The sequence below is a fragment of the Euphorbia lathyris genome, chromosome 2, assembly GCF_963576675.1.
Source record: "Euphorbia lathyris chromosome 2, ddEupLath1.1, whole genome shotgun sequence".
NCBI classification, from domain to species: domain Eukaryota; kingdom Viridiplantae; phylum Streptophyta; class Magnoliopsida; order Malpighiales; family Euphorbiaceae; genus Euphorbia; species Euphorbia lathyris.
The window spans coordinates 74,047,365-74,073,013 of NC_088911.1; the positions used below are offsets into that span (position 1 = coordinate 74,047,365).

General features: G+C 42.4%; 1 protein-coding gene across 2 annotated transcripts; it reads right to left on the reverse strand.

Moving 5' to 3' along the window:
• Positions 1-18,225: 18,225 nt before the first annotated feature.
• LOC136218604 (kinesin-like protein KIN-14Q) lies at positions 18,226-23,950 on the reverse strand. Of its 2 annotated transcripts, none has more exons than XM_066005590.1 (18): positions 23,586-23,950; positions 23,422-23,490; positions 23,260-23,325; positions 22,574-23,169; positions 22,303-22,471; positions 22,148-22,215; positions 21,817-22,030; positions 21,652-21,728; positions 21,473-21,572; positions 21,288-21,386; positions 21,023-21,199; positions 20,625-20,910; positions 20,324-20,485; positions 20,010-20,225; positions 19,874-19,911; positions 19,541-19,704; positions 19,323-19,448; positions 18,226-19,217 (listed from the first exon to the last, which is right to left on the reverse strand). In XM_066005590.1, exons 1-18 carry the CDS (start codon positions 23,686-23,688, stop codon positions 18,387-18,389), a joined length of 3,561 nt encoding a protein of 1,186 aa, XP_065861662.1. In that variant the 5' UTR covers positions 23,689-23,950; the 3' UTR covers positions 18,226-18,386. The 2 variants fall into 2 exon arrangements, with proteins under 2 accessions (XP_065861662.1, XP_065861661.1); XM_066005589.1 differs by having other exon boundaries at positions 22,148-22,221.
• Positions 23,951-25,649: the final 1,699 nt, after the last annotated feature.

Here is a 25,649-nt window from a genome sequence, read left to right on the forward strand (position 1 = left end):
GGTCTGATGGACATGAGAGGGTACAATCCTGTGCCTATCGAGCCGGTCGACGACTGCGTCCTCGGGGAAAATCGGACTGTAAAGATCGGGACCAGGCTCGCATCCCCTTTGGCCAACGAAATCAGAGCTGTCCTATCGGAACACTCAGATGTGTTCGCTTGGTGCACCGAGGACATCACGGGGGTCTCACCTGATCAAGCAGTACACAAGCTGAGCATCGACCCCTCCGTCGAACCCTTAAAGCAAAGGATGCGAGTGCAGGCAAGGGATAAGCAGGTCGCAGTAAAGGCAGAGATTGACAAACTCCTAGCTGTAAAATTTATTCACGAAGTTAACTACCCAGACTGGCTTTCTAACGTTGTACTTGTAAAGAAAGCCAGCGGGAAGTACCGCATGTGTGTAGATTTTACGAATGTTAATAAAGCTTGCCCCAAGGATTCTTACCCGCTGCCTAATATAGATCAGCTCCTTGATCAGACTGCTGGTCGCAAGATCTTGTCTCAGTTCGATGCTATCGCTAGTTTCCAGCAGATCCCTCTGGACCCTGCCGACGCCGAAAAAACCTCCTTTATTACGCATGAAGGCACGTATTGCTACAATGTCATGCCATTTGGGTTAAAGAATGCGGGAGCCACGTACCAGCGTTTGGTAGAAAAGATGTTCGCACATCTCATTGGCAAGACTGTACAAGTATATATCGATGACATGGTGGTTCTTAGCACCGAGGAAGGCGACCATCCGCAAGATTTGGCGAAGGTGTTTAAGATTTTCAGGGCCTATAACCTTAAGTTGAACCCCGAAAAATGTTTCTTCGAAATTCGCAGCGGTAAGTTCCTGGGCTGCGTGGTGTCGGAAAAGGGTATCGAGCCTAACCCCGCGAAGATCGAAGCGGTTTTGGCAATGGAACCACCGCGTGACCTGCAGGGGGTTTAAAGACTAAACAGAAGAATCATCGCCTTGGGGCGTTTTGTCTCTTGCTCGGCACAACAGTGTTTGCCCTTTTACAAAGCAATAAAAAATGAGCATCCCTTTAAGTGGTCGGCGGACTGCCAGGCTGCGTTCAGTGCTATCAAAAGTTTCCTCGCCACACCTCCACTATTGTTGGTTCCAGTACCAAAGCGGGATATTCACCTATACTTCACCATCACCGATTAGATGATAGGAGTCGTTTTAACCCAGGAAGAGGGCACAGAGCTTTACCCAATCTATTTTCTAAGCAAAGTATTGAAGGGGGCCGAGGTCCGATACTCTGAGGTCGAAAAGGCTCTGTTTGCTATAACTCAAGCGTCAGAGCGTTTGAGACCGTACTTCCAGGCGCATACGGTTTGGTCAGAACCAATTACCCAATGAAAAAGGCCGTCCAGAAACCAGAGGTCTCCGGACGAATCACCAACTAGTCCGTTCGGCTATCCCAATTCGACGTACGTTTTGAGCCTCGTGCGACGATCAAAGCTCAGGTACTATCCGACTTCATCGTCGAATTTACCGGCTCATCGGCCACCAACCCCAAGACAGCAACGGCTCGCACCAGCGACGTCTGGACTATGAGTATATATGGGTCCTGCGCTCCAGGACGGGCAGGCGCTGGCATAGCCATTCAAGGACCAAACAATCTCCGCATGCGGTACGCCGTCCGGCTCAATTTCCCAACCACAAATAATCAGGCAGAGTATGAGGCCTTGATCGCAGCTCTTAGGTTATCAACAACCATAGTGAGCGGACAACTGACAATATACTCGGACTCAAAGCTCGTCGTTAGCCACGTCAGCGGCACCTACAAGGCCAAATATCCGACAATGTGCCAATACTTGGCCCTCTCCACATCCTTGATCAACGAACTCAAAACAAAAGGGATAACCCTCGACCTCATACTGGTACCACGTGAGGAGAACGAGGAAGCGGATGCTATCGTCGCTCTGGCAGCGGGGGAACAGACTAATGACCCGACCACCCTCATCGAGGTCGCCGGGGCCCCGGCTATTCACGTAGAAAACTCGCTACAGATCAACCCGGCTGATGCTCCGGCAGGGGGATGGAGAAGCCCAATCATCAGATATCTTCAGGACGGAACACTCCCCGAGGACCGGATGCAGGCGTCCCTCGTGGTCCGAAGTTCGTGGCGTTATGCACTGTATGATGATCTGCTTTATCGGAAATCTGCCACGCATCCCTGGCTGTGCTGTATCTCTGAGGAGGAGGGCGATCACTGTCTGAAAGAAATTCACCAGGGCGTTTGTAGCTCGCATCAGGGCGCCCGAACAATTGCAAAGAAGGCTCGGCTTCAGGGGCTCTACTGGCAAACCATGGATTCCGACGCAACACGTCTAGTTCGCAGTTGTCAGGCGTGTCAGCTACACGCCAACACTCATTATGCCCCGGCGGCTCCATTCAAGGGCATTATCACACCTTGGCCATTCGCAGTATGGGGCATTGACCTGCTCGGCCCTTTCCCGATGGCTCTAGCACAGAAGCGTTTCGTCGTAGTGGCGGTCGATCATTTTACCAAATGGATCGAGGCCGAAGCGATCGCCAAGATAACGGCAGATAATGTAATCGGTTTTCTCAAACGAACAATCATATACCGATTCGGGATTCCTCACTCTTTTATCACGGATAACGGGAGGCAGTTCGACTGTGGTCAGTTCCACGATTTCTGCGCAGAATGGGGTATCAGAGGACGATGCACCTCGGTCGCGCACCCTCAGAGCAATGGCCTCACAGAGGTAAGCAACCGGACGCTCTTGCGAGGAATCAAAACGCGCCTTTCCGACCAAGGCAGGGTGTGGCCCGACCACATCGCGGCAATATTATGGTCATACCGCACTACCCCTCACTCGGGGATAGGACGCACTCCTTTTTTTCTCGCATACGGAGCCGAAGCCATGGCGCCATTTGAAATCATCCTTCGCTCGCCCAGACTGACCAGTTTCGAAGAAGTCGACAATAACGCGGAGCTCGCAGAAGCTAGTGACCGACCGGAGGAAGAGTGCCTTAATGCTCTATTATACATCACGGCCCATAAGTAGAACATAGCGCGATATCACGACAGAAGAGTTCGCCCTCGCACTTTTCAAGTCGGGGACCTTGTGCTCAGAGACGCCGCAGCCGCGCAGTCCCCTTTGGGGCTCAGGGCAAGCTCGGCCAATCATGGGAATGACCATACAAGATCGACACCGTTCTCCATAATGGCGCTTACAAGATCGCCTCTTTAGACGGGTTAGTGTACGACAATAGCTGGAATATCCAGACATTGAAGAAATATTATCAATAGCTTGTAAGGAAAGTTATCAATAAAAGTCTCTCGTTTCTTTACTTTGCGTGTTGTTCAAAAAAAACTTTACCTTAACGAAGATCGCAAGCGAATTCCCTGGTCGAAGAGCATCTCCATGCCATCCAAAGGCCTTGTCGAGCATCTCAATCGCTCACATAATCGACCAACAATCCCATATTGTTATCGATTGCTCTAAAGCGGGCACAACTATGCGCTTTCCGCTTCTAGAGCATCTACATGCCATCCAAAGGCCTTGTCGAGCATCTCAATCGCTCACATAATCGACCAACAATCCCATATTGTTATCGATTGCTCTAAAGCGGGCACAACTATGCGCTTTCCGCTACCAGAGCATCTACATGCCATCCAAAGGCCTTGTCGAGCATCTCAATCGCTCACGTAATCGACCAACAATCCCATATTGTTATCGATTGCTCTAAAACGGGCACAACTATGCGCTTTCCGCTACCAGAGCATCTACATGCCATCCAAAGGCCTTGTCGAGCATCTCAATCGCTCATATAATCGACCAACAATCCCATATTGTTATCGATTGCTCTAAAGCGGGCACAAGTATGCGCTTTCCGCTACCAGAGCATCTACATGCCATCCAAAGGCCTTATCGAGCATCTCAATCGCTCACGTAATCGACCAATAATCCCATATTGTTATCAATTGCTCTAAAGCGGGCACAAGTATGCGCTTTCCGCTACTAGAGCATCTACATGCCATCCAAAGGCCTTGTCGAGCATCTCAATCGCTCACATAACCGACCAACAATCCCATATTGTTATCGATTGCTCTAAAGCGGGCACAACTATGCGCATTCCGCAACCAGAGCAGCTACATGCCTTCTAAAGGCCTTATCACACATCTCGAGCGGCTACATAATCGACCAGCAATCCCTTATTGTTATCATTTGCTCAAACGCGGGCACAACGCTGCGCGTTCCGCCGCAAAAGCATCTAAAATGCTATCGACTACATCATCGAGCCCCGTTAGATAACACTAGATAAATACATTAACGCTCACTAAGGAAGAAGATTTGAGCCTATACACGAAGAAGCAAAATCACATAAGCTTATATTTGATACCAAAGCAAACATTACATAAATCCATAACAGAAGAAAGGCCCCAACAATGGCCAAAACACAGGAAACTACAAATCAAACACGTTACCATCATGCAAGGTTGGCACGGACACTGTCAGGGTTCGGAATGGCACCCGCGTCCATAAGGGCTTGATGCACTGCTCGCCAGTCGATGCATTCGTCCGTATTATGCCCGTTCTGCCTATGATACAAGCATGCTTTCCCCACATGAGTCACTCGATGTGCCGGGTCGGTCGGTATAGGCCTCAAAAATCCCTGCCTTAAGAATTCGAGAAAGACTACGCTGCGAGGTTTCACCGGATCGACAAACATCGCCCCATGTGGACGGCTTGGTGAAGCGTGGCGCCCTATACGATGGTTTTCCAGCACAAGAGGAAGGTTCATAACCCGATCTAGTTCGTCAGCTAGCAACCGCCTAACCTAGGCAGGATGAGGATTTGTCACGGGCACCACCGACTCGTCCGGGTTCAGGAACCCTATCCCATCTTGTGACCAGACTTTCTTCTCAGTAGAAGAAAAGGCACTGACAATGACTTCGCATGAGTCAGTAGCGGATCCAGTATAGGGTGCGGAACTCTCACTCTCCTCGTTTCGACTTCTCCGGGACAAACTCCGATTCATCCATACTGGAGACGCATATCGAACCTTTTTGTCTAGCTCATGGTCATCCCTCGGGGGACAATACACATAGGGATGAGGCATCGCCGATATAGCTTTCTGGACCTCGAGGACCTTAGCAGAATCCACGACATCTCGAAGTGACATCTCAACGGAGCTCGGAATAACAAAGGCAACTACGAAGTATGAACGTTTGAAAATAGTTGACCACATAAAACGAAAACTGCAAGCAAAAATCGACTCCTATTTATAGCAAAGAATGACAAGACTTGAAAAACAGATCAGGAAAACTCAAATCAAATCAGGATGCAAAGTGATGATCACATTACTGCCACAAAATCCACAAAGATAGCCATTGTACAGAAATCATTACAACTTTGAAACAACAAGAAAGCAACAGATAAACAGTCTAAATCACTTCTTGAAACGAGCACAGAACTCTACAGCTTTCTTTTGGGTCGTCTTATCATACACATTTGGAGAAAATATAACCTCCGGAGGCACGTCATACCCGACAGAATGGGCAGCTGCGATCAGCATCATCCTATCCATTTTGATCAGCTTCTCCTCGCGCTGACCCGCAAGAGCGCGCAGCTCGCTGGCCTCCTTACGAGCAGCTTCAAGATCCCGCTTCAGCTTCTCGTTCTCTTCGGACAGCGCGTCGGCTTGCCTGGCTTTCTCGTCAATTTTTTCCTTCAGTCGGCGGGTCCATAGGGTGGCGAACTTAAGCATAACTTTGTAAGAACGAATTTTCTCGATATCAAGCTTCAATTTTTTCGCCAGCTCCACCCTACCTGCTGTCTCCACCTTCAGCTTCTCGGCCAGCACAGCTATCTCACCCTCTCGGCGCTCCAGCAGTTCCCCGGCTACGGCGACCTTCCTATTCACAGTTTCCAGATCTTTCACCGCGTTCCGCAGGCCTTGCTCCATGTCCCGGAACAGGTTCTCATCGTTAACACACATATCAAAGATCGTGTTCGCATTTTGAATGGCATGTGTCAAAACAGCATAACTCATTACACAGTGGATGGAAACAAATTCACGTGAGCAAGACAAGAGAACTTACCACACCAAACGCCAATAAGGTCTCTACGTCGAGATTCATCTTCGACACGCCGTCCATCCTGACAACTTCCCCGGGCACCTTGGCTACGCGAGCCATCGCCCGAGCTAGTTCAGATGTTGCCATGTTCGAATGGACCGACAAGCCCATAACATACTCGCGAAACTTGGCAATCTTCACATCCATTCTCTTCATCATTTCAGGATGATTGCCTACGCGATCCATCATCCCGGCTCCTGCGTCGGACCCACCCTCAGTACACGCTCGCTTAGAGCTGTTAGTGTCTCCAGCCACATCATCTACAGCACGAACTTGGTCGCTCGTCATCCCAGCCACGGCTTTGCCCTTATCTTTCTTACGTTTCCGGGTAACGGGCCCCTAGAGCTGGTTCTCAATCTGCTCTTCCTCAACAACCGTCACCTCGGCAGCTTGCTCGGCCTCCTGCCCCTCCACGGGCATCCCTGCCGGAATGTCTACATCAACTTCAAGCTCTTCGTGCACCGAGAGCACGCCACCCATGCTCTGAACCACCTGGTTCGCATCTTCGAGCGAGGAAAACGACGCCAGGGATCCGGAAGCAACAGCAAAAGCTTCCTCCGCGGTATCAAGGCCAACCCCAAACTCGTTTGGATCAAAGTCCATGCTGATGTGGGGATCTCCAGGACCTGCATGACAAAGAAGGACGATAAATTTAGACTACATAACAAAAATAGCACATCGAGAAAAAAGGAGCAAAACCTACAACCCTGACCCCTCACCTACAACAGCAACATTCACAGAAATTGCTTCTAGTTCCGCCAATTCTCCGTCTTTGAAGTTGTATCCGCGTTTCCACCTCTCAAAATCCGTCATTGTCCATCTGGATATCTGAGCCATTCGCCATTGGTTCCAGATGTAGTACCCCGCGGCTAAAAAATGACGAACGAGCTCATCGACATCTTGCTTACGGTCTTTATCCGCCGGAAGCCCTTTTAAGTAAGACACAAGCTGCACCTCAAAAGGCAACTTTTCTCGAGGCTTCAGCCAACGACTGGGATCCATAGGTTCCTCGTTCCACACTACTCGGAAAGGGAAATCGCCATCCAACTTTCGCACCAGAAAGTAGTGATGCCTGTACTCATGAAGTTTATCCTTCAAACCGCCAGTCACTTTAAACTTTTGGTGCGAGAAGGTAACGTGTTGCGAACGGGGGCCCGTATTCGGCCGAAAGAACTCGCGGAATACCAACCCAGTCGCCTGATATCTAGCCGACCGGCATAACAAATAGAAGGCCACCATCATCCTCCACCCGTTCGGATGGATTTGACCAGGACACAAGTCATATTCTTTCAAAACCTCCATGAATAAGGGAAGTAGGGGCAACCGCATCCCCGATTCAAGCTGCTACTCATAAACGATAAGCTCGTTCGCGCCACCTGCATGATGAGCACGGATATCTTCCCCGAGCGCGACCAGTTCGTAGGGTTTTCCCAATCGATACACCGCAGAAATAGCGGCCAAATCCTCGGCAATAATAATACTATGCGCATCTTCAACCGACAAAGATTCCGGCCTTTTTGGCCGCTTGACTCCCTCGAATCGACGACCATCAATATTGGTAACCCCAGCGGCACGAGTCCATACACTCTAATGCATTTCCTCGTAGATCGAGGCCAGGGGGCGCTCTTCGGTAATCAAGCCCTCTGGTACCACCACCACTACCTCAAGAACTCCGGCGGCAACTCCCCCTAACGGCCGCTCAATGTTAGGCGGCACGCGCTCTAGGATTTTCTTCCTTTTTATCGCCGTAGAGGCACTCTCCTCTCCTGCGTTCGGTCGCCTTTTCCTTTTTACAACCCAAGTTCGCGAAGCGTCCCGCAGCGTAAAGTCACCCGGTGTGACGGGCGGCAGTCTTTTTAGGGCTCCCCGTGAAGAACCCTCTGACATACTCCCCTCCCCAGAATAAAACAAAGAAAAAGAGCGAAAGAAAGGAGAGTTTAGGGGTACAACTAACCTCGCAAACGGGTACGAATAGCGTCGTAAGGAGAAGTCAGTAAAGCTCCGTAAACTAATATATCCGCTACCCAGGATGAGCAACTAAAACGAGAAACACCGACTTCAACCGTAGCACAGGGACGGTACAGAGGCAAAGAGCAAAACAATTTCTGGAAAAGTAAACCACAAAAAAGGGTTCACCCCTGCATTTTATAGACAGCCAAAAAAACGGAGGCACCGGCAGGGCACGGTGTCCAAGGTAGCTTTTACGGCGCATGCAGAGGCATTTAATGAGGAGGCAATTAATGATGCACTAATACCCACAACGCACGCGCGGTTTTCTGAACGGTCTCAGGAAGATAAACGGGTACCTTCACACCCAACTATCCACCACTTGTTAAAAGAAGGCCAAAAGTCCTTTCGAGCTACTACCTCCTCGCATACAATACTCGGCTGATTTGGCCGGGGGGGACTACTTGATTCGGATTATCACACTAAGGCCCAGGGGCGGCCCATCAGGCGACCAAGTGGCAGATGGCCCCCAGGCCCAGGACTGTCCGGTATAAATAACCCATTCAAGGAGGAAGGGGCGGGTAACTCTTTCTTATTTTCTCTACTTCATTCACACTAGCCTAAAAAGCTCTCTAAGAATAACTAATTGTCTTAATCTTTGGAGTGTCCGCAGGGACCGATCCCCGCGTAGAGCCGGTCCACGAGAAGAGCAATATCTCTCCGATGGAGCCCCGGATCACTATTCCGCATTCCCAGATTAGTATTTATGCTAGAGAATTCGGTAAGTGTAAAGAGACAAAAATGGGGATTTGCCCAAAAATGGGGATCTTATCGAATCCATGTGTCAGTTTTGCCTTGGGATTGTCAACCAACAAGGATCCTGGCATTTATGACACATTCGGCGCATACGTCATCCTAGGTGGCTATTCGCGTGCTTTAGCATTAAATGCAACGGATCTTATACTCAGCGTTTAGAATTCTAAACGTTTTATATTCTGAGTAGTCAGTTTTACACAAACGAATGATTTAAGTAATTGATTTCTCAGTTTGAGATAACTACTCGGTGCCAATATTTGCTCAGTATGTGATATTCATTCATTTAGCATTAAATACTCAGCATACATCTATCCACTCAGGAAGTAATAGCATAAGTCATTCAACATGGTAATTCACTCAGCATGAATATATATTAAGAGCTGGAATTTACTGAAGAGGATTAAACATACCAATAGCTTCTCTCAGTATGCTGAACTGCTCACGAGCTAGTGGCTTCGTGAAGATATCCGCAAGCTGCTCATCCGTTGGGACATAGGTTAGCTTGATCTCGCCCTTGAGTACATGGTCTCTAATGAAGTGATGTCTGATGCTGACATGCTTCATCCTGCTGTGCTGGATTGGGTTCTTTGATAGATCAATTGCACTTTTGTTGTCACATTTGACTTCAATTGTCTTTGTTTGAACACCATAGTCTTCGAGCTATTGCTTGATCCAAAGGACTTAGGCAACACAGCTTCCAGCAGCAATGTACTCAGCTTTAGTGGTAGACAAGGCTACTGACGCCTGCTTCTTGCTGAACTAGGATACAAGACAGCTTCCTAGGAAGTGGCATCCTCTAGAGGTGCTTTTTCGTTCAAGCTTGTCCCGTCCATAGTCAGCGTCAGTGTATCCAACGAGTGTGAAATCATGAGTGTTAGGATACCATAAACCTGCGTTCACTGAGCTTTGCAAATATCTAAGGATTCTTTTTACAGCTATGTAATGAGATTCCTTAGGGTTAGATTGATATCTAGCACAGTAGCATACTGAGAACTGAATGTCCGGTCTACTTGCTGTTAAGTAAAGTAGAGAGCCTATCATACCTCGATACAATTTGCTGTCTACCGACTTACCATTCTTGTCAGCGTAAAGGACAGTGTCAGTGCCCATAGGAGTAGATATTGGCTTGCAATTTTCCAGATCATATTTCTTCAATATCTCCTTGGCATATTTAGCTTGATTGATGAAGATGCCATTTTTTCCTTGTTTAATTTGAAGTCCAAGGAAGAAGTTGAGTTCTCCCATCATTGACATTTCAAACTCAGTCTGCATTTACTTGCTAAATTCCTTGCACATTGACTCGTTAGTTGCATCAAAAATGATATCATCAACATAAATTTGAGCCAGCGGGGTATCTTTACCCTTTCTCTTAATGAATAAGGTTGTATCAGCTTTGCCTCTGACATAATTTCTAGTCAGCAGGAAACTGCCCAACCTCTCATACCAAGCACGTGGTGCTTACTTGAGGCCGTACAAAGCCTTTTTTGAGTTTATAAACGTGGTTTGGGAATTTAGAATCCTCAAACCCTGGAGGCTGATTAACATAAACTTCCTCGTTTATAACTCCATTAAGGAATGCACTCTTAACATCCATTTGAAACAGTTTAAAGTTCATATAACTTGCATAAGCACATAAAATTCTAATAGCCTCTAGCCTTGCCACTGGGGCAAAGGTCTCACCGTAGTCAATACCTTCTTGCTGACTGTAGCCCTGAGCTACAAGTCTTGCTTTGTTCCTGACCATATTTCCTTGTTCATCTAGCTTGTTGCGGAAGACCCATCTTGTTCCAATGGTCTTCTGACTCCTTGGATGTGGCACTAACTCCCATACATCATTTCTTCTGAATTGATCAAGCTCCTCTTGTATTGCGCTCATCCAGAATTCATCGTGCTCAGCTTCAGCGAAGTTCTTTGGTTCCTGAACTGAGACGAAAGCTACGTTGCTGAGGTATCTCTTGAGTTGATTTCTTATCATCAGGGTATTCTCAGCAGCATCAAGAATTGCACTCTCTGAGTGTCCTCTTGGTATCCTTATCTCCTTTGGTAGATTGATGTCTTGTGCTGTCTGTGTTTCAACAATCTCTGTAGGTGTAGACTGGTCAGTGAAAACAATTTGAGGTTCACTTTTACCTTTGGTCAGCCCTTGAGGGAATGACTCAGCGGCTGGATCTTGATCAACGGATACTGAGTGTGGATCATCCTCAGTCAGCGGCTGATATCTTCCTGCAGGGTTAGTTTCATCGAACTCAACATGTACCGACTCTTCTAAAACTTGAGTTCGTTTATTGAAAACTCTGTATGCTTTGCTGTTTGTTGAGTAGCCTAAAAAGATAGCCTCATCAGCTTTTGAGTCAAACTTAGCTAAGCTATCTTTGGTGTTTAAAATAAAACATTTACAGCCAAAGGCTCGAAAGTATCCAATGTTGGGCTTTCGTCCTTTCCAAAGTTTGTAGGGGGTTTTCTTTAGTATAGGTCTAACAAGAGCCATATTAAGAATATAGCACGCTGTGTTAACAGCTTCTCCCCAAAAGTACTTTGGAAGCCTATGCTCACTCAGCATTGTCCTGGCTATTTCAACCAAGGTTCTGTTCTTCCTTTCAACAACCCCATTTTGTTGAGGCGTCCTAGGAGTAGAAAAATTATGGTCAATGCCGCTGGCTTCACAGAATTCAACAAACTGTTGGTTTTTGAATTCTCCACCATTATCACTTCGGATGTGAGCCAATTTTAGGTCTTTATCATTTTCAAGTTTTCTAACCAAATTTGAAAATGTCTCAAAGGTCTCATCCTTGCTACTCAGCAAGATGATCCAAGTGTACCGAGAAAAGTCATTTACAATGACCAAGGAAAATCTTCTTCCACCCAGACTCAGCGGCTGGACTGGACCAAAGAGATCCAAGTGTAGTAACTCTAATGGACGCTTAGTTGAGACAATGTTTTTGCTATGAAAAGATTGTTTGGTTTGTTTTCCAGCTTGGCAAGCGTGGCATAATTGATCTTTTTCAAATTTAAGTTCTGGCAGTCCCTCAACCAATTGCTTTCTTGCTAATTTGGCCAGGAGGTCCATGCTTACATGACCAAGTCTCCTGTGCCATAGCCAGGAATTTTCTTCCTTTGATACTAAGCATACAGTTTTTGAAAACTTTTTCTCTAAGTTCAGCATGAAGACATTATCAATGCGAGGGGCAGTTAAAATTAACTCATTAGTTTTACCCTCGAGTATTTTACATCGAGTGTCATCAAATATAACTTTTCTCCCATTGTCACATAGCTGAGCTATGCTGAGTAAGTTATATTTGAGTCCGCTGACTAGGGAGACAGACTCAATAGTAGGATTACCTCCAATGGTTCCTGACCCTACTATCTTACCCTTTTTGTTGTCTCCAAAACTTACGCTTCCTCCTCGTTTACGCTCAAATGTGATGAACTGAGTTTCATCACCAGTCATATGCCTCGAGCATGCGCTGTCAATATACCATATCTTTGACTTCTCAGCACACCTCAGGCTTACCTGCAATATAACTAGTTACTTTTAGGTACCCAATTCTTTTTGGGTCCTTGCTTGTTAGGTTCAACAGGTAAAGCATCATGTTTTATTTTATGGCGGCATACTTGGACAGTATGACCATTCTTTCCACAGAAGTCACAGCTGACTTTCCGTTTAGGATGTCTCACTGACTGGTCAGCACCCTAGTGCTGAGCGTGCCAGCACACCTTTGTGGTGTGTCCTTTCTTCCCACAGAAGTCACACTGGACATTCCGCTGAGGATTCCATCTCTGCTGACCAGTACTTCGGTACTGAGTATTCAGAGGAATATTTCTTTTGTTTGGAACCTTTAGTTGGTTCTGAATGGATGTGACGTCCTTCCTCAGTTTCTTAGAATCTGATTGGACCTCAGCACAAACTTTTGCATAATTCCAATGTTACTATGCAAATCTGAGTTGTCCTGAAGAAGATATCGAAGGTCACTCAGTTTGACCTCCTCAACCTCGTCACATCGCCTGCTGAGTGCTCTAACATTTTTATTACACTTTTTGACAAGTGTGTAGAGGTCACTCAGGGAATTAACCATTTCATTTCTGAGCAAGGGTAGTGATATTACCTCAGTTGAATGTTCCTCATCGTCAGAAGCAATGGAGGGGTCATCATGCTTAGAAACACATGGCTCAGCAAGTTCATCAGCCATGAAACAAATCTTCGCTGACTCAGTGGCATCAGCTTCAGATGATGATGAATCATCACTATCACTCCAGGTTGCCACCATTGCCTTCTTGCTGTTCTTTCTTTCTTTCCTCAGCGAGGGACAGCTTGACTTGATATGGCCAGTTTGATGACATTCAAAGCATGTAATGGGCTTTGAGCTGTCCTTCTTGTACTTGCTGTCGCTGGAGTCAGCTTTGTACTTATCAAACTTTTTATAAGGCTTCTTAGAATATTTGTCATTCTTTTTGAACATAGCCATCTCTTCATCGTCTGTTGAGCTTCCATCAGTGGAGTCAGCTTTCATGACAAGAGACTTTTGCTTCTTGTCTTCAGACTTTTCCTTCACCTCGAAATTCTTCATCGAGATCTCATGGGTCAGCAGTGAGCCGATGAGTTCATCATACTTATATGTGGTTAAGTCTTCAGCTTCCTCAACAGCGGTCTTCTTTGCTTGCCAGTTTTTAGGAAGACTCCTAAGAATCTTCTTGACTTGTTCTTCCTCAGTGAAGATCTTCCCAAGTCTCTTGAGCTCGTTGATGATGTTTGTAAACCTTGCATTCATGTCAGAGATTCCTTCATCATCGTTCATTTCGAACAGCTCGTACATTCTCATCTGCTGGTTCACTTTGGATTCCTTCACTTTGTTGGTTCCTTCGTAGGTGACCTCCAGCTTCTTCCAGATCTCTTGCGCCGACTCACAACCTGAAATCTTGTTATATTCTGCAGCATCAACTCGCATAAAGAAGCATGTTTATAGCCGAAGCGTGATTTTGTAGCTTCTTGAGATCATCTTCTGTCCATTTGGCCTCAGCTTTGACAACTGTTTGGCCGGCCACAACTTCAACAGGAACAAATGGGCCTTGGACTATTGAAAGCCATGCGCTCATATTTGTTGCCTGAATAAAGTTTTTCATCCTATTCTTCCAGAAGGTGTAGTTAGACCCGAAGAATAGGGGAGGCCGAGTAATGGACAGCCCCTCAGGTAAGATCTGAGTTGTCTGGTTTCCTGGGAGAAATCGAGTACTATTTTCAGCCATAGTGGGGATCAGCTCAAGGTAGTTAAACCTTTCACAGTGAGCTTTTAAGCTCTGATACCACTTGTTGGTCCCTTATAACATAACAAGTTAGTTCCAAGGGGAGGGGATAGAAACTATTTAAAATTTTAGTACGTTAAGGCTGACTTCTTTTTCTTTGAAAAAGGATTACACAGTGCGCTGAGTAAATTAAGACACTAGCTTAGTCAACTGGTGACTAAGTCAGCTTCTTTCTTTGAGTCAGGAGATAGCACTTGAGTCTATTCCTGAACTCAGATACTCAATACACACAACTCAGCGTGACCTCTTTACTTGGTCAGTTTTGTTTAAGCAAGCAATATATATATTAAGGAGTTTAAGGTTAGAAAGATGTTACTCAGCAGATTTATCCAGGTTCGGCCTCTAAGCCTACGTCCTGTCCCCGGAACACGTTCTGAGCTTTCGAATTCTCTACCGAGCTCTTTAACGGTAGAGCATCAAACCTTTTACAAATTTGAAGCTGAGTATAACAAAAGTACCTTCCTCTATACCTCTACTCACTCCTAATCTCTCGCTGAGTACTATAACCGAGTACTCAGCCTCTCCTTTCTAATCTCTAGAAATGATAAAGATTTGTCCTAAACAACAATTGTTAAGACACCTTAGATGATTGAATAATCACTCTAGACTTTTACAAGAAAGATATAGAATTTGGTGTAAGTATTTGCTTTGTTTTTTCTCACAGAACTTCGAGTAGAATTTTGGTCAGCGTAATGGCTTGATGAAGATCTGCATTGAATGAAGCAACTGAAAGGCCCTATTTATAGAGACGTCTGAGGTATTAGTCATTTCGAATTTCGAAATAACCGTTGGAGGGAAACGGCTTCCTGTCGTTGTCACTCAGTCCTGCTCATTTTAAGGTTTAATCGAGTAAGTCTAAGGTCAGTTTTCAGATATAGGTCAGCTCATGGAACATATTCTATTTTACTCAGTGTTAAACGGAAGATTTATCATTCAGAGAGCGCTGAGTATTTTATTGTTCAATGGGTCTTATGAGACAGTGTTTAATAAACATACAAGATAATGTCAAACATTTTATCAGCATAGCATACAATCAACAAGTATTATAAACAGTAAACACAGTTGATGTATTTGAAGATACATAATAACATAATACTCAGCATCATATAAAATAACTCAAGTTTGGATAAAAGATGCAAGTATTGTATTGAAATAAAGTAGTCAGCATATACAGCAAAAAGAAACATAGAAACTACAAAGTAATAAACAAACTAAGTTAGCCTATTTCTATTTCTTCTTCTTATGCTTAGACTGACTACTTTTAGCAGCCTCCTGCTGAGTTCTAGCTTGTTCTTTCTCCCCCATTTTGTCAGCATCGGGGGGAGGAGGAATTCTAAAGGAGTCGGTTAAGGCCGCGTTGGTCAGTAAGGCAGACAACTCCTTAAGCTTGTCGGCACTTTCATTGATGTCGTCAAAGACAGCAACGCCATCATCCAAGACCTCTTTAGGTATACTGAGTTCAGCTGCGCTGAGCATGCTCAGTATGTAGGCTTGAGACTTACCCACCCAAGTAATTGTATCTGACAGTGCAACAAAAACTTGATGAAATGTCTTCACCAAGGCTAAGTCATAATATTGACGCTGGATATTGTAGTGACGCACAATTGACTATATGACACTAAACCCCAACAGACTTGTACACTCTCCATTAGAACCTGTTCTTAACTGCGTATTTTCAAGTGCCACTTGCAATTCTCGTTTGTTTGAGAATATATCATGCACTTTTAAACCGACAATCCTTTTTATACACTAGATTCAATAATAAGCACATATGCATCATGGACCTCTGGCAGCCATCGAAATGGATCAGTCCTCTTTCTTCTTCTTTCTTCATCATCTACCTCATTTATACTTAAGATACATGGTCAGCTCGTGCATTGCTTTCGGGAACACCTTTGCGACAAGATTGTTTCCAATGGATAGGTTGTTCATCATATACTGTTTCTTTGTTTACCGTTTCTTTGGGGGTCAAAATGACCCTAAATATCTTCTTCATATATCGTTTCTTTCGAATCAAAAAAACAAATTCGAGCTAATATCATCTAAACTAGGGTTGGATGTAAGGTTGAAATCAATGATCTTTTCTTTGCCCGGACGATGAGTTTCGACTTCAACATTTATGTCCACTTCAATGGTGGCATCACAACTTGATTGAATAACATTCTCTATCTTCATAGCTCCCAGTAGTTGTGCATCTATTATCCGTGGTTCAAAATTGACATATAGTGGGATAACATCGTTTGGATTCATCTGACACTACTCTATGAAAACTCAACATCGCTTAAATCAACAATTGGAACTACTATCCTAGAAACTTTGTTTGGGCCTATGTAGTTCGCATAGTCATACGTACATCAAATGATGTTGAATCAACACGGGCAGAAGTGTATATTCTTTATTGAGGCATTTCAAAATTGATTTTTAATTGTTGAAAGCCGAAACAACTTCGATTCACCCCCTCATATGTCATGGCTTTTATGGTTTTCCATTGGTCGTGCCACATGATCACACACAAGAAATGGTTGGTTGACATAATGCTACTGTTAAAAAACAAAGAAAACAAAGACATACAAACAATACTGTTTGGTGTCTTTCTTGTGTGGATTGGATCGGATTGCGAGCGTGCCAGTAGCTTTGTCTAAAAACTACAAAAAGAGCTATAAATTGGATCTAACTTCTAATCAAATGAGAGTGTAAAAAGCTTAAAGGATATAAAAGTGCTTAGAGTTCGTAGCGGAATCTAGAAGACTGATTATGACTACACTAAGATGTTACATAAAAGAACTAATTCAAAGGTAAAACCGTTGTTTGCATTGCATTTGAATGGGCTTGTTGACATAACTGAGAGACTAGAGCTAGAACTTACAAGTTGAAAGTTAAATCAAGATGGATAAACTAAGGCTGTAGAATAGCTAAAGTCCGTAATGTAAGAATTGTTTGAATTCCATTAGGATTGGGTTTGATTTTGATTTCATTTTGTTGAATTGGTTTGAGTTGGATCTCTTTTCTTGCTTTCTCTTCTCTAAATATTGTGGCTTGCTAGTGCTAATAACTGTCGTGCCACGTTCTTGCTCCCACTCACCCACATTCCTTCAGTTGGTTCCTTTGCGTGACAGGTTCTGTTTCTCCATTAACTACCCATGTTCCCTCTTACCCACGTTCTCCTGTTTTCAAGCTCCTCTAGCCTTGGTTCGTGAGGCGTGTTACTGCTTTCTCCTAAACTCTGCTTTTCATGTCGTTTCGGTCAATCTGCTCTGTTTCTTGCGAATAGTTTTGGTCGAGCGTTGTTCTCCAGCTCTTTCTCTGTTTGACACTTTTTCTACGTTGATCTCTTTCAATTAGTTCCCGCATAATTGTAGGGGAAACAAATACTAAAGACAAAAAGGAAATATGCTTCGCGGTTACTTGAACTGCGAAGCAAATTATAAAACTGCGATGTCGCAATTCTTCGCGGTTTAGTTGAACCGCGAAGTATATGTTAGGTTTGTCCGCACTTTTTAGGTGATCCGCGAAGCCTTAAAGAGTTTCACAGTCTCCGACTTTTGCGATCCTGCGAAGCAAAATCGTAGACCGCGAAGATATCAGGTTAAATCAAAACTCCAAATATCATAAGATATATAATACTCAGTCTTGATTTGCTCATTCACCATTAGATCTAGACTTATTAGAATCCTAAGATGGAGATTCAAAGCATGCTGAGGCTTAGATTAATAAGCCTATATCTAACGGTGAATGAGCAAATTCACTTGCTCATTAAGGTGCATGTGAATATTCATAATACTTACATTACGAGTTTAGATCTGGGATTGATATATGAAATTGAAGGATTGCCAATGAATAGAAGAGGAATGGAAGAGAGAAATAAAAAAGATGATATAATGTATTGTGTAATGTATTTAAATATGTAAATGGCCCCGAAATTAGCCCAATTTTGTAATATACCCTTAAAAATATCATTCTGAGCTAAATTGACCATAATTTCGGTCAGGAGCTAAACTGAACCAACAAACTATTGAATTGTGCATCGTTAGCACACATCAGTTGTTGCAAGAAGCACAAACTAACTATACAATATGAAATCCATTAGACAAATTAAAACAAGCAGGTGATTAACAAACGTTATCAGGAATCAACAGTAAAAAATTGTTGTGTCCTATCCCTTCTTCCTTCTATCATATACAAGAAGGAAAGAAAGTCACAAGTAACGTAATTATTTCAACAATTACATTGCAATTCTTCCAATATTCCATCCTTTTTCCTTTTCCCTTTGAATCCTGTTCTGCTGATGATCCCTAAACCCTGCTCTTCTACCATTGCCTAGCACTACCCTTTGAGCCATTCTCCCTCTGCTTCCAATAGATACCCTAACCTTTTCCATTCCTACATTTATACCTCCTTTTCTTAGCTGCTGCTGCAGAGGTGATCTCATCTGATTTCTCTTTTGCAAACTTCGTCTCAAGATGCAGCTTAGCTTTTTCGTTCCGCTTTTCATTCCTTTAGGACTGTTGCAATGTGTTTGCTCAGGCAAGCAGTTATATTCAGACCCTTCGGTAACTTCTTTTATGTTGTCATTGCAAGATGGCAATGGTATAAATGGTGGTGGTAACACTGTTAAAACGGCTGAACTTGGTAGGGGAATGAGAGAGGTCCGCCTTGGAGCTGTTGGAGCTATTGCAATTCGTTGAGCTGTTGTGCAAATTGAGGTTCTGCCGGTTCTCTTTGGCAGCAGCCTTGGTTGTTCAGCCATTTCAGGGTTGTTTTCTTTTTCTATGGGATCTATGACCTTGACAATGCCATCTCTTGGAAGAACAGGAAATGCAGGTTTATAGCTGCTGTTCTCCGCTAGTGGTTGACTCGCCATTGCAGAACTCGCAGCTTCTTTTGAATTCTTGCTCCCTAACAATGATCTAATTGCAAGTGGTGGTCTTAATGGTGCAATATTTTGCTCATCCTGTTTCATTTGCTGTTGGTGGTGCTGCTCAGCTATTTTCGAGTCCACATGCTGACGCGCTAGCTTCCTTTCAATTAGTAGTTGAGATTCTAGCTCCTTTATCTGTAAAACAACCCAGACGGGAATCAGTTAACTTAGAGAAAAATAAATGATCAAATACTCTCTTTTGAGCTGAGTTGCTATAAGCCTATAAATTTGGCATGCTACCTTTTCTTGCAGGTTTTTATTTCTAAATTCCTTTTCTTTTACTTTAAAGTCCAATCCATTGATTGTTTCCTCCATCTTTCTGATTTGTATGTCTTTGTTCTTCAGGTCTTGTTTTGATTTTTCAGCCTTGCAAGAACAAGAACCAAATGTTTTTCATAAGTAGCGGCATTTAACAAAATTATGATGAAAAATTGGGAATAACACTTAATCAATCATACAATCTGTTTGTATCTCAGAAGTTCAGCAGTATCCAATTGCCTTTTTGCAGGACCCAACTCAATCCCTCTAACTCTGCTTGCAAAGTTTAGGGAGCATAGGGTCTCACCCAAGTCATTCTCATTGGGACTTATCTGAACAAACATGAGTGTCTTCGAATCTCCTCCTGATGAATAAAATGAATTTATCATGCTTCTCTTTTCCATTCTTCAAATAGGTAGCAATAAAATAGAGTCGAAAAGAAAACAAAAATGAAAAATGGCAGCAATTGATAACTATTATAGTTATTCAACATGTCCTTATTATGCATCTTTGACAATGTAGACTGAATGTACCTAGGGAATCCTGAAGCAAATGGGTGAGCTTGGAATTCCTACAAAGTGAAAAAAGCATGTTATGAAGTAACCAGAAGGCAGTGCATTTTGTTTTTGTCAATTTGCACGTTCATAGCAGCAAAAGTAATAAGAAAACCTGAATGGGACGTGAGGGCTCTTTGTCGCAAGAGCAGATATAACATCACCAAGTGCAGACAAGGATCTATTGATATTTTGAGCTTCCTTTAGTCGCTCGCCTTGGACTTCTGTCCTTGCTATTCGCTCACTTCCTGCTAGATCAACCAACCATAACTTGCTCTTTGTACACTCCCCGTTTAATAAGTTATGTCCTTTCACCATCACACAGTGTATGCTGCACAAGCAGCACAATACAGTACCCTTCAGCGCAACTTCTAAACATGCTATATCTGAACAAAAATTTTACATGGAATTAAAATGTGATTTAAGTACCAATGGGACCGGCTGCTATGCTCATTGGCATTGGTTGAACCAACTGCCCTAGCATTACTTCCAGTTTGCAGAACCTCCCATGCCTCACTTATGTTGTTTACTTGTGCTTCTACCAACCCTGGAACATGATGTAATCCTTCACCCACTTGCCTTATTTCCAGCCTATAATACATTGCGGAAAGATTTAGAAAATAAAAACAAAACTTTTAAGTGAGTATAGGAAAAGGCAGTCTTCTATTTTATTCAGTTTACAAGTGATTTTGAATTAGTAGTTCTTCAAATGTTCTTCCACTAATCTCACCTCTTTGCAGTCAATCCTGGCTGAGAGCCTGAGCCCAGCAAATCTCGTATTTGCTCATTATAGACTTCAAGAACACTAACAGATACATCATATTGAAAGAGCTTATTGCGCTCCTTAATTATCCAAAACATCTCTTCAAGAGTTCTGAAGTTTACTCCACGAGCTTTATCTGTTCCCTCCATTGTAAAAGTCTTCCCGGTTCCAGTTTGTCCATAGGCAAATATGCACACATTGTATCCATCCAAAACAGAAGTTGCAAATGGTGCAGTGTCTTCAAAAACATTGGCTAAACAAATTCAACCAAAATAAGCAGCTTATTGGAAAATTTAAATGAACTACATGGATTGCTTATAGAGTCGAGCATTTCATGCAACCTTCCTTCATATGATTGCAATTACCTTGATCTGCTTGAGGGCTAAAAACCGCATCAAACTTGAAGGTTTTTCTGGGAAGCCCATTCGAAATTACTGTAAGCTCACCATCATTAGCTGTTTCAAAATCAATAGCCATTGAAGCTCCCAATGCAATTTCTTCAGCATTTAAAGGCCTACATCGGCAAAAGACCTTTATGTTTCCTGAGAGTGAGCATCAGCATTCAGATAACCATCTTTAAATAAGTTTCCTTATCTTAGATATCAATACTACTAACAAACAGCTACCTACCTTTCAATTCTAAAACCTTGTTATAAAGTTCCTTCCGCTCCTTTGCCCCTTCAATGTATTTAATCTTGAGGTTTTCATGCAATGCTACTTGCTCCTTGACTAATAGAGTTAACCAATAGATTAAGAAGCCTAAAGAAATAACTCTTAGTTTTTAGACTAGGTAGAATTTGGTAACGTTAACATACATGTGGACTGAATGCTAGACCTCATTTCATCCATATCTGCAAGGCACTTCTTGTATTCCAATGCCTCCTGAGACAACTTTATGTGCTCCATTTTCATAATCTGCAAGATCAAACAACAAAAGTTAATGTAAATGCATATGTAAGGATTTTCCATACATCTCTAGTCATACTTTTTGCACCTTTAATTTTCTAGTAACGTCCCTCAATGATGTGAACCACTTGCTCTTCTCTTTCACTTGGCCCTCAATGGCAAATGCTAAACATAGACAGCTACCAGTTTAATTATAAAATAATAATAACAATGTTTGAACTTGTTACTTCAGCACAAAATTAAATTGGCATACCCAATGACCCAACGTGCATAGATTTGCGCATGAGCTCGTTCTGTAACTCTTTTAAAGACTTCCAAGCTTCTTCGCATTCCCTATTCTTAAGTTGGTTTTCCCTCTTGAGCGCCTCCAACTCCCTTCTCACCTCTGTAAGTTCTGATTTCTGAATATCATCGCGTCTAAGAAGCTTTTGATAATCTTCTTCCCCTTGATGCCTGCGATTTTCTTTCTATTTCGCCATATTTTTTAAGAGGAAAAGAAAATAAAGGAAAGTTTGTTAAGCTTTTGTTTTTCATTGGGACCACAAATTTTGGTTACAACTTAGAAGTAGGATTAGGATGAATACTTCAGCTGAGTCGAATTGTGCCACTTGAGATATTCCCATTAGGTTCGAAAATTGAGCTTCGCGAGCATCTGGAGCTAGAATATTTGTAAATCTTGTTTAACACATAAACAAGAAAGGAATCATAAATTAAAACACAACAGAAGGGTTCAACTTACAATCAGAAGAATCTTTTGTTATCGAAATGCCACAAACAATTGGGCTTCCAATAACTCCTTCAAATCTAATGGTTAAGCCTTCTTCACCATCAACACAAGCCTTAAGGTCGGATAAAACCAGAGGGTTATTGGCACCTACTTGAGAAAATATATCGAGGCAGGAGACAACCTAGAACAATGATCAACCAGCAGAATAAGGTTAGCTTAAAAGTTAAAACATAGCTCTACAGCATGAATTCCATTGTGTTTCTGCATAAAAAAAAAAAATCACCTTCTTCTCTTGTAGGAAAACATCGAACACTCTCATCCCAGGAGGGCCATCTGTGAATACAATTTCTGCAAGGTGCAGGTTAACAAAATAATTCCCAGGCTCCAGTGGTTGAAAATAGTAGGAGAAGTTTCCAAAACGAGCTGTTTGGAAGATGGAAAAATCTTCCTCGCCATTTCCAATTTCAGCATTAGTCCTTACATGATCTCCTCCAGAATAGCAAGTGTCCTCCAAAAACTCTACACCGTTCAAAACAACAGCCCCATTGGTGGATCCTGCGTTAATATTAATACCAAGAAAGGGAGTTTTCGGCAATTTCATTTCGTCTTGCTGTGGATAAAGTTCCAAGGAAGATTCAGGGGATAGATCTTTGCCGAATGTTTGGCATACTGTAGAAAACTTCACAGACGGTGTCTTATTTGCATAACTAGTATTGGTAGCTTTGATACCATTCTCTAGAGAGAGCTCAAAAGAGTAACTGAACTTGTTCCTCTCCAAGAATTCAGTGGTATCCATCCATGTAGCTGTCGGTATCTCAGGCGAACCAGCACAAATCACAAGGTCGGGAGATGTTAAAGAAAAACCAAGCAAGGATCGACCTAAGAGACATCATAAAGTTCAACAATAATTCCTCGTAATTGAAGATCAAAGATGGTGAAAAAAGAGTGGGGGAAGTGTAGATATTATACCATCAATGACATCATTAGCAACTGTGTCAACTGCTTCGAACCCTTGATTTGCTTGACAACACAAATCTGAAAGAAGAAAATGTCTTACTGCATCCACATAGACTCGAGGATTGGGAAATTTTGAGCAAAAAAATAAAATAAAAATGAAAGAGATAAATGTACCTTCGTTTGTGGAACTTGGATCCGCCATGGAAATCAAAGACAAAGAGCTGGGCGAAGTGGGTTGGATAACTGCGAAGAACAAAATGTATTTTATTTAAAGAGAGAAAAGACAAATTGGAGGAAGAAGGAGAAATATCAGATGAAAGTTAAAAGAATAAATTTACAATGAGATGTGGTTTGACATTGTTGATGAGAATGGCATGAATCGTCAGTGAGAAGTGGGTCATGCCGTTGATTAAAATTATCGCCATTATTACCATCTTCCATATCAATTTGAATATACAGAAGACTTGCAGCTTCTTTTAATGTAAAATATCTTAAAAGAGAGAGAGAGATCGAAGAAGAAGAAGAAGAAGGGAGGGGGAGAGAAAAGTATGGAAGTGAATTGAATTGATTTGGGAAAAAAGAAGAATGAATCAGAATGGAAAATTGAAAGATGACCGTTTGTTAAGGCATTTGAAATTTGAAAACTCACGCCCTCGGATGCTGGAACTTCTTGTTTCCTTTTTCAATTGAAAGCAAAGCGCGGTCTACTACCATATTTTTAGGGTAAATTACACTCATGCCTCAACTCTCGATCTTATTCTCTTTATGATTCCTCAATTTCAATAGTGGATATAACTTTTTTTTTTTTTTTTTTTGGCAAAAACTATCTTGAAGTCCTTGATCTTTCAAGTTTTAGTCTAGTAAACCCTGATTTTTTATTTTAACTCATTGAACTCATAACCACTAATCAATTGACATGTGGTAATGAAAGAGGAAACAAATCGAATAGCTTCATGTTCTAGACAATGACGAGAACATCTACTAGTCTCAGCAACCTTATACAGAAAGATGCATAACCTCCATTAAAATAGCTGCAACAACACATTTAATTAACAGTTTAGATCAATACAAAGTCTCATAGACCTTTCTTCCTTCTTCGTTTAACATTACTCTTCCCTCCTTCCTTCCTTCGATGTCTCTTTACCTTCCTCTTTCTTTCCTCTTTGATCTTTATTTAAAACATGCCAAAGTTGAGGGCCAACTGAGATGAATCCTTCAAGATAGTATGAAATATTGTGCTACGCCATTTTTCCTTTCACATGACACAAGATATATGACAGACATTTGTTTCTGTATTGTCTGAATGTTTTTCGCGACACTATATTAAAGTTATGCATCTAAATATTTATGTGAAAAGAACCTCAAACCACACGTGGCCTTACAATGACACACGTCTGTCATCTAAAGAAAACGCTCTTTTAATTGAAAAGTTACTTAACCATCAGAGGACACATGTTATATATGATTGTCATGGTTGTCTAACAAAAAAAAAAGCAAATGAAATTAAGTTACGCGTCCAACCAAAACGCATCTCAAATTTAAGGCACTCAAAACGTTTGACTAACATTGCAGCTCATATATAAACCAAAATCTAGAGAGTGAATTAGGTTTCTCCTTCAGTTCCATGATTCAGGCTTCAGCTCTTCCATCCCTCTCTTTGGCTATCTCCATGGTATGTAAATCTCCGTTTCTGAGATCGAAACACGAAAATGGTAGGCCATGTTTACTCTGTTCCTCGATGTATTATAGTTTCATTGTTCCTTAATCTATCTTTTCCTCATCAAACCTGTAATAATCATCAGATTTACTCTTGTGGATGTGGATTTCAACTGTTGGAATAAGGATGTATTAATTGTCAGACTTTCCAATGAAAAGGTTAGATCTTTCGCTTATATACATTGATTTCTTTGTATTAATTGTAAGATTCACTAATGAAAAATGTGGGTCTTTATCTTACCTACACTGATTTCGCCGTTTCAATTTATGTTAAAGGTGGACAATATGCTTCGTGATGTTATTGTGGGTGATGCTGAGATAGATAGATCTTGCTCTTTTTATTTGCAAATATTATTAACACTAGGGATCATGAACTGATTTAAGTCTCTTTTTATTTGAAAATAATATTTGCATGAATATTACGAATGCTTGTGTACATGGAAAAATTGATTGAAGTGTATAACATGGAAGATTTTTTTTAACTTATTGAGTATATGTGATTGATTGATTGTTATCTTATTCGAGAAACATGTTCTATTTATGGTTACGAAGCATGTTCTGTATGCTCTTATACTTTTAGATGATCAATGAGTATATTGTATTGGAGTTGTGGCTAGTTGTTGTTGGTCTATTGCCTGTGGGTAGCATAGCATGCCAAACATTGCATAAATGTTCAATAGTTGTAA

What these genes read in the sequence shown, in the direction of transcription:
- LOC136218604 (XM_066005589.1), bottom strand. Translation starts at nt 23,688, where the DNA reads ATGGAAGATGGTAATAATGGCGATAATTTTAATCAACGGCATGACCCA. An exon ending in GTCTAGCATTCAGTCCACAT is followed by an intron (nt 21,387 to 21,472) that starts GTATGTTAACGT and finishes TAACTCTATTAG; the next exon opens with TCAAGGAGCAAGTAGCATTG. An exon ending in CCAGGATTGACTGCAAAGAG is followed by an intron (nt 20,486 to 20,624) that starts GTGAGATTAGTG and finishes AATGTATTATAG; the next exon opens with GCTGGAAATAAGGCAAGTGG.